The following is a 15137-nucleotide window of genomic DNA, read 5'->3' as shown; positions in this document are numbered from 1 at the left end:
GGACAGTAGCAGCTAGTCTTGTGCAAAGTAGTTCTGCCTGATTTAAGACACCCTGCCACTTAATCATTTCTTAGTGAACTGGTAGTCCTTCAGAGCCCATGGATCCGGAGTTTATTCCAGTTTATTTTACCATGAAACAGACAATAGCAATTGCTTGCTACCCTTTAGATAGGACGCTAGTCTATTGCAAAGTACTGTCCTCCAGATCTTACAGACCCAAATACCCAATCTTTGCTGTGTGGACGGGGAGGTCAGAAAAAAATCTCAACTGCACCCATGATCGATCTCATTCCCTTTTCATGTGAAGCGAATGCTCTACCAACCAAGCGATTGGGGATCAGGAAAATTCTCACACACACCTGGGATTGATTGCCCGTTCCTTGCCAGCAGGCAAGGCTTCCGGTCAGAGATATGATAATATGAAAAATGACTGTTTTAACTCACTCAACCCTAACACTGACTATATCCGTTGTTCACCCCGGGTTACTTTTACTCCATGCCTATTTGTTCCATTTTTATGAGACAAATTATAGGCGTAGTATCAAAGCTAATGTTTTTCATTTTTACATGTTAATGATTGTTGAATAAAACTAACTTACATGCTCATTTTTAATACAATATTTTTCCAGTTTTGAAAAGTAGCAAAAATCTCTAGGATTGAGTGAGTTAATGGAGGGGTTTTAAAAAGTATAATAATTTGTGAGAAAAAAATTGAGCTTGAACTTCATGTATTTGACTAAATCTTTAAGTGTGATTATCAAAGTTAATATACAGTCGACTCCGCTTAATCGCACACCCTTCCCAACCAATGTACTGGTAATGAGAGAGTCTGATGTGTGGTGGAACACACAGGTGCAGTTTCCCACTCTTCATAAGTTAACTAGAATGCCAATGATAAATTATCATCTCAGTTGCTCTAAAAGGAAAAGTAGGGTTTAATGCAGTAAAATAAGGGCCTCATAGGCAATCCAAAATTTTCCTCCTCCTTTTTCACTATTGTTTCCACTATCAGCAGTGATTTATTTAAGGGTGTCTCAGAAACTAAATGTGCTTAAAATATCTGGCAAATTTCTGAATTGAATTAAAAAATGAATAAAAATGTTTTAAAATCAATGGGGTTCTTTTAACTCTCTGGGTTCATATGCATGGAAAATTGAACAAATTTGTTTGATTTTTAATGAGGGTGGACGGAGAGAGTTTGAATCTGATGATATTGAAATGGGTCTTGTATTATCCAGCTAGAGACGAAGAACTTAGAACTGGCCCAGTTGAGAGAACACAAGGATAAGGAGGTTGACGAAAGCAACAACCATCTTTCTCATCAACTCAAAGCTCTACAGGATAACTACAAGGTAGGTGGGTTGGGTGTAACACATGTTATCATCTTATGGTTCGAAGTTTGTGTCCTTGCAGCTCCAAGGTTCGAGTCCCGACTGCTGGCAGTGCGAAAGGTTCTTTATTAACATTTTCTCACCATGCCCAGGTGTGAAAGGAGTAGTTGTCCTGTAATATGTGTGTCTTTATCAAAAGAAAAAAGAAAGAAAAAAAGTTGAGCAGGTGTCCTGTCATATTTTGTCCTTCATGTTACATGTTGCTGTTGGCTTGGAACCTCGTGAATGGAAAAAAAAAAACTTCTTTGGATGTATTTATAGATAGAGGGAACGAAGATGATGTCACTCAGCTCTTTATTATTGTTATTAGACAACCTGTTAGTGATTAGTTCTCTCTAAAATATATCAATCACACTATAAAAGTTAAAGGTTGCATAGAGTTTTGTGTATTGATATGTTTAATTTGGCTGGTGGATGTTATGTTATGAGTATTTTACCTAGACGCATGGCATCAATTTAAAAAACAAAAATTATTTTTACAAATTAGATGCTTCAGGAGAGCTTTGACAGCACCCAGGATGACCTGGAGAAGGAGAAAGGTCTTGTGAAAACGGCCGGGAAAGATGTGGAGCAGTTGGTGGGGCAGCTGACAGAGGTCAAAGGTCAGCTGGTGACAGAGAAAGAGGAGCAAGGACGTCTGAGTAGGATTATAGAAAACTTGAAGGCTGATTTGAAGGTGAATAGAAATTTTAAATCGTTTGCTTGTCTTTTTTGTTGGTTTTTTTTTTGTTTTTGTTTATTATTATTATTATTTTTTAAATTTTGTGTCTGTGCTCCATTTAAAGTCTTGATTAAGTTAGAAAATAGCTTTTGTAAGTAATATTGCATAGTAGTGATTTTGTATAAAGCCTCATACAACGTTTTAGGAGAGTGTTAGTAAATTTATTTTTAAAACATATTTTTATTTTTGAAGATACAAAACTTGTTGAGGGTAAACTGACTTATAAAGAAAAGATAAAAAAAAAGAGACTCTTAGCTCAGTTGGTAGAGCACTCACTTCACACTTAAAGGGACTGATCACAGCCGTTTATTACACTAGAAATCTTTCACTTTAGTTTACCACCGCCTCACCCCCAATGGAACGACCCAACGTCAATGACGGGGAGACCACCGTGTGGTTACGTCATAACAGATGTCCAGAACGTGAAAACTGGCCTATATTTATCCCTGCAGGTAGAATGCACCGCTTGGATTTCATTGTCAGTCAGGCTATAGGACAGATTTCGTAAAATCGTTCATTTCTACACTGCAATTGCTGACCATACACTTCTTCTATATTTTTCTATTTTATATGGATATAACGGCCACATTTTCATCTTTAAGACGCAATTATTTTCATTGATATCAAGAAATGGTGAGTATACTTTATGCTCTCTTGAAAAATGTATATTTTTCTATTTAAAATTAACCTGAAAAATATTTTTAATTGTTTAAAAAATTCAAATTGATGTTATCTGAGTTTTGTTACCCTAACACGTGGTAGTAAATATAAGAGTAATAATCTACTTTTAATATAGTATTTATTTCAATGATTTGTAATGGCAAGTTTTTGCACAATGAATGTGTAAACACATCTTGTCTAATTCTTTGTTGGCTAACAAAATAGTCCGGTATTCAGGCAAACTCCTGAGACATAAGAACACGAATCCGATTGTGATGATAACGTTATTGTTGTTGATGTTTTATGGTGATGATGATGATGATGATGATGATGATGACGATGATGATGATGATGATGATAGTGCAGTTATAGTGGTAATCATAGTAGTAGTAGTTGTAGTAGTAGTAGTAGTAGTAGTAGTAGTATAGTAGTAGTAGTAGTAGTAGTAGTAGTAGTAGTAGTAGTAGTAGTAGTAGTAGTAGTAGTAGTAGTAGTAGTAGTAGTAGTAGTAGTAGTAGTAGTAGTAGTAGTAGTAGTAGTAGTAGTAGTAGTAGTAGTAGTAGTAGTACACACACACACTCAGAGAGAGAGAGAGAGAGAGAGAGAGAGAGAGAGAGAAGAGAGAGAGAGGGCGGGGGGTGGGGGGGGGGAAGCGTGTGTGTGTGTGTGTGTGTGTGTGTAAAACTCGTGTACATACATTTTTAGCATGGAACAATTTTTATTGCTTGTTCAGTCAAGTTCTCATGATTTCTCTGTGAAAATTGAACTTTGAACCTATAACTTTCACACCAATTTGCCATTCCGTCTTCACGATTCGCACCTTCCCTCGATATTCTTCTACATTGCCCGTTGATACAGTCAACGGGCGTGAGAAAAGAGGGTAGATAGATATATTATAACATCAAAAAGCGATGTGATCAAAGGTGGTGGATCATTGTGTAACATCAAAAGCCCGGTGGACTGCGCTACAAGGCCGAACATTCGAGGGGATAATCATGTGATTTGAGTGGGAGGGGCTTATTTGACTTTGCCGATGACCGACTGGTGGACGATTGAAATTATAATTGTCCTTTTTCAGCAGCCAATTGGAAATGGGTAATTGTAAACATCTGATTGGCGCTTCATGGATAGAAATCAGTTTGGAGGTCATGGGATGAATTTGCTGGAGAGATGGAGTAAATTTGAAATGAATTGAACGTAATTTGGGGCGTTGTCTAGGTGTCAAATAAAACTCTCACAGACCGGTGATAAATCCTTTTTTTTTGCCACAAATGCTACAGTAAACTTCTTTCTCTATCTTATTTTTGCTAAAAATATTTCAGAGTTGGTATATAGGTGGATTCCATTTTGAATAACGGGCATTTAGAACTATATTTTAAAGGAAAATTATTACATTATTATTATTAGCAGGCATCTAGGCGATCACTATCGTATTATTACTAACAATCAATAATATTATTATAACTCTTATAATTACAATTATTATTATTATTTATTATTATTATTATTATTATTATTATTATTATTATTATTATTATTATTATTATTATTATTATTATTATTATTATTATTATTATCATCATCATCATCATCAATATCAATAATAACTAATGATTTTTTTTCTTTACTCTGATGAATGGTCATACTGAAAACAAGCCTTGTCTCAATGCAAATGGACTCTGCCGAATAAGCTGTGAAAGGGCTCAAATGAGATATGTGGTCAAAAAGCATTTCATGCAAACTGCTCCAGAATTAGCAAGTGAAGTTCCACCAGTGAAAAAAAGAAAACAGAATGTTGTTTAATTAGAAGCTGTTTCTGTGAAATGTAACAATCAGCTGTTCCTTACAATAATCGTGAGGTTTTACGTATAATAATAATAATAATACATGACATTTATAACGCGCATTTTCATCACTGGGTGATGCTCAATGCGCAAAACAATAATACAGTGACATTATTATACAAATGAAACATTATACAAACTACATCAACATAATATTATCATTATACAACAATGTAATAACTAAACATAAAGTCATTAATACAAGATATGTTATAATACACCCACATGCTATGTCAAATACGGAAATAATATAAAATAATGATATAATAACATAAACTAAATTAACATTCATATTGGGGTCAAATTACAAAGATGCATTAATCAAGATGTGTTTTAACAAAGAGATGGTGTTTTAACTTTGATTTAAATATTGATAAGGACTGCGCTTCTCTTATTCTTTTAGGAAGAGAGTTCCAGATGGAAGGTCCGACGTGACTGAACGATCTGCCGCCGTAAAATTTATATTTATATTTATTTGTAACAATTAATTTTGTAGAATCTAGTGCAGAACGTAGACTCCTCATTGGCTTATAAGTTTCTAAAAATTCAGTAATATACAATGGTGCTTGATCATTAAGGCACTTATAGCACAATACTGCTAGTTTGAATTCGATTCTCACTTTAACTGGTAACCAATGCAGCTCATACAAAAGTGGCAACGAGTAGGATGTTATCTTCTTTCTTAAAATCAATTTAGCAGCCGCATTCTGGATACTTTGAAGGCGTGATATCTTATCGTTACTTACATTCGAGATTAACGAATTACAGTAATCTATTTTAGATAGTATGAAATATGTTATTAGTTTGCATGTTACTTCTCTTGTTAGGAAAGGTCTAACTGAAGCAATTCTTTTTAATCCTATTGTCAAACTTCTACATAGAGAATCAAACTGTGCCTGCATAGTCATATGTTGATCTAGCATTACCCCGAGGTTTTTCACACACGTTGAGAGGTTAATTGTGCACCCATTTATATTTAGAGTAAACTTCAGAAAACCATCTTTCAAAACACTTTTTCTACCACACACCATCACCTCTGTCTTTTCATTATTCAGCTTTAACTTGTTAATTTCCATCCAGCATTTAACATCTCTAATACAGTCTTCAACACGGGTAATCAATGATGGGATATTACTAGGGATATCGCTTACATAGATCTGAGTGTCATCAGCATAGAAATGATACATTAATTTATTTTTAACAAAAATATCCGAAAGAGGTTGAGTATAAAGAGTAAAAATAACAGGACCAAGGACAGACCCTTGCGGAACGCCGTAATTTAGAGGAAATGTTTCTGATACTGCGCCATCGATCAGAACCGACTGAGATCGTGATGTTAGGTATGATTTAAACCAACTAAGCGCAGTGTCTCTTATTCTAAAAGTAATTTCTAATCATTTAATAAGTATCTCGTGATCAATGGTGTCAAATGCAGCCGAAAGGTCCAACATAGTCAATAAACAGACATGATTTTTGTCAATACTATTAAGAATATCAGTGCATACTTTTAAAAGGGCAGTTTCAGTGCTATGATGTGATTTATAGGCAGATTGGAAATTTTCACTTAAATTATTTAGATGGATATGATACAAAAGTCTTTTTAACACAATGCGTTCAAGCACTTTGGATAGATATGGAAGGTTGGAGACAGGTCTGTAATTTTTCAGTTCGTTTACATTTAGATCGGACTTCTTTAATAGTGGTTTAACAATGGCACGTTTAAACGAGTCGGGGACACTACCTGAGACCAACGAATTATTTATAAGTTCAGTTATTGTTGGTAACAGTTCTTCAATACAAGTCTTAAGAATACTAGTTGGGATGGGGTCAACTAAGTCACAATATTTTGATGGGCTATCTAAAATGGCTGACTTCACTTCATCTTCAGTGGCTGGATCGAAAACATGTAGTGGCGTTCCATGGAATGGTCCAAAGCTCGGTGACGATGATGATGATGTATTGTCTATGTTTTCCCTAATGGATTTTATCTTGTCGTGGAAATAGTTGGCAAAATTTTGAGCTAGTTCGGTGTTATTTCTAGACGCTGGAAGGGTGTGGATTTCTTACTGCCAAGAAGGTCGTTTGCGGTGGAAAACAGTTCTTTGCAAGATGTAATGCTTTGAAATTTTTCGTTGTAGTGGGCCTTTTTTGCGCATGTGATGGCGTTATAAAGAGCCGACTTAGCTGTATGTTAATAAAAAGTATTAATATAAAACGTGTTAAGATCTAGACGTCTATACAAAGTTCAAAGGAATACTTATAACTTATCTTTACCTATGATTGTCAATTTATTTTAAAATAACAGTTCACTTTGATTATCTGATCATTAATTCCCCCCCCCCCCCCCCCCCCCCCCCCCCCATCTTTTTCAATGCATTTATCACGCAATATTTATTGTCAAAGAATGGATATTATTTATTTTTTTACTATTATTATTATTATTACAGTGGTGATCAAGAGTAAGATAAATACACTGATATTATATGATTATTACTAGTATTAGTATTACATCGATATCACGTGTTTCAACTGATTCACAATGATCATTTCTGTTATCCACGATGCTTCGGTTGATCAATAAGCAGACCATTTTCAACAAATTTCCATTTTAAATAGTATTAGCTATCTGGTAGGCGTCCTTTTTTTTTGTCGCAGCTGGAGAGAGAGAGAGAGAGAGAGAGAGAGAGAGAGAGAGAGAGAGAGAGAGAGAGAGAAGAGTGTGTGTGTGTGTGTGTGTGCGTGTGTGTGTGTGTTGGTGTACATAAAACTAATTTATGCAACGTTTTACCACAAAACTATTTTCATTTTACCACCTCAGTTTAATCTCTCATCAGTTCTCTCTGACAATTGAACTTTGAACCTATAACTTTAACACAGCTACGTCATTCCATCTTCACGATTCGCACCTCATCGCGATATTCTTTTATGTTGACTCGTGGTACAGTCAACAGGTTTGAGAGAAGATAGATATTGAGTGACATCATCAAAAGCGATGTGATCAAAGCTGGCGGATGGTTGTGTAACATCAAAGACCAGTGACTGGTCTACAAGGCCTATCATATTCGCGGGTATGTGTGATTTGAGTAGGAGGAGCTTTCTTGACTTTGCTGATGACCGACTGGTGGATAATTGAAATTAGAAATGTCCTTTTTCAGCAGCCAGTTGGAAATGGGCAATTGTAAAAAGCTGATTGGACGCTCATGGAAAGAAAGCAGTTTGAGGGACATGGAAGGAAATTGCCGGAGAGCGTGGAGTGGGGAGGAGTAAATTATATTGAATGAATTGATAGTAATTTCGGGCGTTGGGAAGTTAAATAAAACTCTCGGAAACAGGTGATCGGTCGCAAATGATTCAGTAAAATTCTTTATTCTTTCTTTCTTTCTTTTTTTTTTCATTTCCTTTCTGTCAGAGTGGACATATCAAGGCGAATTCCAATTTTTTTTTTTTAAACGGGCATTTAGAACGATATTTTAAAGAGAAATTATTGCGTTTACCAAAATTAGCAGGCGTTTAGGTGATAGCCACTATATTATTTTCATGAAAATGATCATTATCATCATCATCATCATCATTATTATTATTATCATTATTATTATTATTATTATTATTATTATTATTATTATTATTATTATTATTATTATTATTATTATTATTATATAGTTTAGATCTATACAAACGTCAAAGGAATGTATATAACATATCTTTTCATAAGAATTGCCAATTGCCATTACTAAAACCATTTCGTTTTGATCATTTGATCAACAAATCCCTACAATTCGGTGATTACGCATTTTTTAAATTGCTGTCAAAAAAGGATATTGCTGTACAGGTGAGCGGATATCTCAACAATGCTTCATTACAAAACGACTTTGATTATATATTTTTACTCTGTGAATATTGATGATTATTGCAGTATTTCTCATTTATTTGTATAAACTCAGATAACTATGTAATTTTTTATTATATCGTTTGAAGAAATTAGAATTTCGGACCCATTTTTATGGTTATTTCCTATAAAATCTAATCCCAAATGATCTACTAAAATTATATCAAATAAAAGTATGTAAATCACTAGTTATGACTCTAAAATATCTTATTGCAACATCTAATAGCATCTTTACTACGCCACTTTGAACTAGAGAAAAAAATCATCAAAATAGGAAAAGTTGCTCAGTCGCCCTTTCGGCACAGGCCGTGACTCGTCATCTGTTATGAACTAGCGTCCGGCAAAATTTACCTGTCGAACTAAAGTGAAAGCATTAAACAGCTGTGTGATATAGACCCTATCCTTCCTTGAATGGATTATTTTCAAGTTTGCTGAGCATGGTGTTTTTGTATTGTTTTTTTTTTTTAATTTTCAGGCAAGGGAGAGTTCGATAGAAGAAATGAGGACCAAGCTTAAGGCCACGGATGTGGAACTTGGGGCTGTCCGAATCCAGTTAGAGGCAATGGTCAAAGATAAACAAGGGGTGGGTGTTTTGAGACCCTTTAAATACCCAATAGGGTTTAGAGGTATAGACAGGCTCTTTAAAGACCCAAATATGTTTTGAGAGAAATAGATGGACCCTTTAAAGACCCAAATATGTTTTGAGAGAAATAGACGGACCCTTTAAAGACCCAAATATGTTTTGAGAGAAATAGACGGACCCTTTAAAGACCCAAATGTATTTTGAGAAAGATAAACAGGCCCTTTAAAGACCCAAATGTGTTTTGAGAGAGATAGACAGACCCTTTAAAGACTCAGATGTGTTTTAAGTAATATGTGACCTACTGTGCCAAAGCAGTTTTATGTCAGAGTGACAGTAATGCTGAAAATTTTATAATGAAAGGTATGAAACTTGGGTTAATTTTATTTGTTTTATTGTGGAGTAGGAGAATAGTATTCTTGCGGCAAGGTCGTCTTGTGGTATAACTCGCTTTCGGATCGAAAGGTCCTGGGTTCTAGCCTCACTCGGCGCATAGTGGAATCCTTGGAAAAGGCTCTTTACTCACATTCTCTCACCATACTCAGGTGTAACATGAGTACCTGACCGTTAACGGCATTGTCTCTGTCTGAAAAAAACTTGCAATTTTGCCTAACAGACGTCATGTCATCTCCTACATGTTAAGTGTTGTTGTTGGCCAGGACCCCTGGTAAAGCGCTTTGAGCACATTTAGTGGATATTGCACTATATAAAAATTCAATTTTTATTTTTTTCTTAAAGTCCTACATTTTGAAGTGCCCAATGCACTCCTCAATCTTGGGACTGTGTATTTGGCACTAGATGGAAATCTGGAACACAGGAGTTCAAGAATACGTTTATTCTACCTCTCTCCATTTTACCTTCCTCTTGTCATTTCTGATCTAAATCCATCCATTTCACGTCTTTCTCACTATGATAGTTTCTCAAATTCAACCATTTTACCTTCCTCTTGTCATTTCTGATCTAAATCCATCCATTTCACGTCTTTCTCACTATGATAGTTTCTCAAATTCAACCATTTTACCTTCCTCTTGTCATTTCGGATCTCAATCCATCCATTTCACGTCTTTCTCACTGTGATAGTTTCTCAAATTCAACCGTTTGAACTTACGAATTATTAATGCAGTCAAGATATCATTACACATCAGAAATCTATTTTTTCAAATTCAACCATTTGAACTTACGAATTATTATTGCGGTCAAGATATCATTACACATCAGAAATCTATTTTAAGTAAAATCGGATGCATGCGGGAGAAAAATATTTCCTAAGAGATAAATAGACACATTCTCACGTTGTCCGTAGCTTTTAATTGGTGGAAAAAAATTGTTTTTTAAATTTTAATTTAATGTTGGGATTCGCTTAATTTTGGAAGTTATTGAAATATCTTTAAAGTTTGATAAAAATATCAAAATTTTGTTCCCATCACAACAAAAATTAAAAAAAAAAAAAAGAAAAGAAAAGACTTAGAATTCAAAAATATTCTTTTTTTGTTTCATAATATATCATGTCGAGTGCCATCTGATATGTCATCCAATAACATTCAGATCTTTCCCATAAATAATCTTAGTTTATCTTTTTGCTATATACACAGTGAAATCAAACACAGTAGCATCATTAGCTATCTCTAAAAGCTTATTTTTCTGTTTTCACTGAAATTGGCAGGTGGAGCAGAAATTGGCTGAGGCAGAATCAAAGTTCAAGGTCAAGGAAGAAGAGCTCAAAGATCAGATGGCCAAAACGGAGTCCCAGCTCAAGGAAGTCCAGAATAAACTTTCAAATGCTCTACAGGTAATATTGATGTTATCATTTGACAGAGCAGATGACTATATAGTAATAAATAAAAATTAATATAAAAGCTTCAAAAAAGGAACAAAATACCAAACACGGAATGTTTCGGGCTCAAAACCCTTCTTCAGCCAACAACAGAAAACAAAAAAGACATAAATACATTACTGAATTCCAGCTTGTCGACAGTCTGGAATTCAGTAATGTATATATGTCTTTATTGTTTTTTGTTGTTTGCTGAAGAAGAGTTTTGAGCCCAAAATGTTCTGTGTTTGGTAATTTGTTCCTTTTTTGAAGCTGTTATATTCATCTTTGTTTGTTATTTTTTACAGTCCACAGCTTCTAAAAATTTGGCTAGAAAACTGGTCCTTCAAATGTCGATCAATTTAATTGCCCCCCCCCCCCCCTGTCTTGGCAAAAACTCTCAACTTTGGACTTTGAGAGGTCTTCCATCAAGTCCCAGGTTTGAGAGTTTTTGCCAAATCAATCAATCTTTGAAGGATGAGTTTTCTGGTCAAATTTCTTTCGAAATTGGTTAAGGGAGGGCACAGAAAAGGATTACACTTTGGGGCAGAAAATTCAATTGTATTTGTGGAAATAGAAAGGGAGGAAATATATTTGGACAACGTGGCTCAGTGGTATGTTCTTTGCTTTGTACCCGAAAGGTACCGAGTTTGATCTCCTGCCGCTCCACTGTGTGGCCTTGAGCAAGTCACCTGGCTCTAGTTCAATTTACTGCGGCTAATGCCTGGGTTATTCCAGTCTTCCCTTGGAATAGACACTAGAGACAAATTTCCCCCGTGGGATGAATAAATGGAATTTTATTTATCTGGGATAAAAGATTCTTTATCTTAAAATTCAACCATCTTTTTTTCTTTAAAGTTAATGGATTTTTTGACATCCTTGTTTTCAAAATTATATTTAGATATAATATAGAAATATTAGACAAATGGAAAGCTATTTAAAGTGTTGAAGATAGCTGAGTTGGTAGAGCTTTTGTATTTTGTTCTTTTTTGAAAGCTGTTATGTTAATTTTTTTTTCCATTAATTTTCACAGTCCACGCACAGCCTCTGGCAGTTTAGTATCACTTTGATTAGCAATTAGCAGTTGTTGTTGTTGTGTGGCTATGTGGTCTTGTGGTATGACACTCGCTTTCGGATTGGAAGTTTCTGGGTTCCAGCCTCACTCGGCGCGTAGTTGAGTCCTTGGAAAAGGCTCTTTACTCACATTTTCTCACCGTACTCAGGTATAAAATGAGTACCTGGCCGTTTACAGTGTTATCTCTGTCGGAAAAAATTGGAATATCGCCTAACAGGCGCCATGTCTCGTCCTACATGTTAAGTGTTGCTGTTGGCCAGGGACCCCTTGTAAAGCGCTTTGAGCACATTTAGTGGATATTGCGCTATATAAAAGCTCAATGAATTTATTTTTTTTTGTTGTTTTTTTTTGGTCAATCCCAGTCTGCCAATCAGAATGATATGTTGGATCTTGAAATAGCCGACTATGAACGGACCATCGCATCCCTTAATGTACAGCTGTCAGAAAAGGAGAGGAAGATGGAGGGAATCAAAGTGGAGCTGGACAAACAGGAACAGACCATCGAACTGATGAGAACACAAATCAGTAAGTCTTTAACAGCCATAGTGGGCCATACTGTGTCTTCTATCTCTATATATCTGTTTACCAACTTGCTTTCTGTCTTTGTCTTGGAATAAGATTACTTGGTTTTGTCCAGGCCCTGGCCGGGTACCCTAGCTGGGAGGGAAACAGTTAAATGTATAGTTAGAATTTTGGGAGATGATATTTTTTGTCTTGTAAATAATCTCTCTCTTATGCACTGTATTGTTTTGTTTACGTATTATATATGATTTGTAAACATTTGAGTGTATTCCTCTTAGTTGGGACCTGTGCTTGTGTCTGGATGAGATATTTTAAGTGATCTCAAACTAAGTACTTTGATGATATGCTCTTGGAATCTACATCTGTTTCCTATTTGAACAAAATCCCCTTTGTAATACCTTTTCTTAGGTGCTTTAATTGTAATTCTAGAACTTTTTATTATCCCTTTTCCTTCTTTTTACTGGCGCTGATATGACCTTAATGTGTTGCAAGCGCCGGAAAACCCTTAAAAACAAACAAGTCTTAACAGCAATTGTTTTATCAGCATGGCACAGCGTTATGTATGAGTGCTAATATGAGGCTATGTGGTCTAGTGGTATGACACATGCCTTTTTGATAGGAAAGTCCCAAGCAGCACATAGTTGAGTCCTTGGAAAAAAGCTCTTTACTCCTATTCTCTCACCGCACTCAGGTGTAAAATGAGTACCTCTAACAGACGTCATGTCTCGTCCTACATGTTAAGTGTTGCTGTTGGCTAGGGACCCCTTGTATGTTTAGTGGATGTTGCGCTATTTAAAAGCTCATTTATTTTTAAAAATCGTTTTCCACCGATCCTCAGAAATCGGCGATTTTGAAACCATAGGATTTTCCTCCTTTTAAAAATTACAATAATTCCCCCAAAACAGGTGCAGTTTCCTAACCACCACAAGTTAGCAAGAGCTTGTCTGTCTATCAGTGATAATGTGTGTTAGGGATGGGAGGAAAGGTGGTTAACACAGTATGAAAGGGGCTTAGAAGACACTTGTTCAATACTTTTCTCCTTTTCATTGTTTTTTTTGCTGTTGGCTGATGAAGAATTGTTTTGAGCCCAAAACATTCCCTGTTTGGTATTTTGTTCTTTTTTGAAGCTGTACAGCTTCTAACAGCTGAGTGTCACTTTGACTTGTTTCTACAGGCACAGCGGAAGATCTCAAGACAGAAGCAGAGGAGAGAAGTGGCAAACTCAAGCAGTTGCTGGTGAAGTCCAAGAAAGATCTAGCCGATGCCAAGAAATCGGTAATGAATACAGTGAATAGACTTTATGAGACGAATGTGATACAGATGTCAATGAATTAACTTTTTAAATTATAATTATATTATTAATATTAATTGATTATTTTTTTTTTTTTGTTTTTTATTATTATATTATTATTATTATTATTATTATTATTATATTTATTATTTATTATTATTATTATTATATTATTATTATTATTATTATTGTTTTAGTTGTTAGCTGTTGTTGTTGTATTATTATTATGATTTTGTTGTTGTTTTTCTAGTTTTGTTGTTTTGTTATTATTATTATTATTATTATTATTATTATTTTATTATTATTATTATTATTATTATTATTATTATTATTATTATTATTATTATTTTTATTATTATTATTTTTATTATTATTATTATTATTTATTATTATTATTATTATTATTATTATTATTATTATTATTATTATTATTATTATTATTATTATTATTATATTATTATTATTATTATTAATTTTATTATTATTATGTGTATTATTATTATTATTATTATTATTATTATTATTATTATTATTTATTATTATTATTATTATTATTATTATTATTATTATTATTATTATTATTAATATTATTATTATTATTATTGTGTTGTTGTTGCTGTTGTTGTTGTTGTTATTATTATTATTTTGTTGTTGTTGTTCTAGTTCTTGTTGTTCTTGTTATTATTATTATTATTATTATTATTATTATTATTATTATTATTATTATTATTATTGCGGGTGGTTGGATGGGAGCATCACCCTTGAATCAAAATACCTATGATTCGCAGGTGTACGATCGATAGTGATGTCGTTTCTTCTCTCTTTACTAGCCTATCCTGCTTCTTTGGTTTGTGATTGTATTTTTGACAGGATATTTTTTTTTCTGTAAATCTTCTGCTGTTTGTTCTTGTTATTATAATTTAGCTTATGATATCTTAGTATGATTTTGATTTACATTTGTACTATTTTTGTTAGATTGCTTGTTTTTGTTTCAGCGTCTCTCATATACCTCAATTGTGTTGAAGAGACTAAAGCACAAACAACAAAAAAAAATATTATTATTGTTATTATTATTATTATTATTATATCATGTCATCATCACCATAACATCATATATAATAATAATAATAATAATAATAATAATAATAATAATAATAATAATAATAATAATAATAATAATAATGATGATGATGATGATGATGATGATGATGATGATGGTGATGATAATAATGATAATAATATCATGAAGAAGAAGAATGATATTAAATATCATTATTATTATTATCTTGCATGTTATCATATTATTGAGACAGCAATGAAAAGAAAAAGAAGCAGAAAAAAAAGAAGTTACAATTAG

General features: G+C 33.8%; 1 protein-coding gene across 1 annotated transcript in view; it reads left to right on the top strand.

Moving 5' to 3' along the window:
* The window catches only part of LOC144956018 (uncharacterized), a 63170-nt gene that overhangs the window by 19618 nt on the left and 28415 nt on the right, over window positions 1–15137 (top strand). The window contains exons 10-15 of the mRNA XM_078886306.1: window positions 1239–1352; window positions 1879–2067; window positions 8978–9085; window positions 10746–10871; window positions 12330–12492; window positions 13664–13764. Coding sequence (XP_078742432.1) covers window positions 1239–1352; window positions 1879–2067; window positions 8978–9085; window positions 10746–10871; window positions 12330–12492; window positions 13664–13764 — 801 coding nt within the window. The remainder of the gene's footprint in view (window positions 1–1238; window positions 1353–1878; window positions 2068–8977; window positions 9086–10745; window positions 10872–12329; window positions 12493–13663; window positions 13765–15137) is intronic.

This window comes from Berghia stephanieae, chromosome 10 (assembly GCF_034508935.2).
Source record: "Berghia stephanieae isolate SIO BIC M18660-M18661 chromosome 10, UCSD_Bste_1.3, whole genome shotgun sequence".
NCBI lineage: Eukaryota > Metazoa > Mollusca > Gastropoda > Nudibranchia > Aeolidiidae > Berghia > Berghia stephanieae.
The sequence above is the reverse complement of the archived record's forward strand: the minus strand, read 5'-3'. Positions and strand labels throughout refer to the sequence as shown.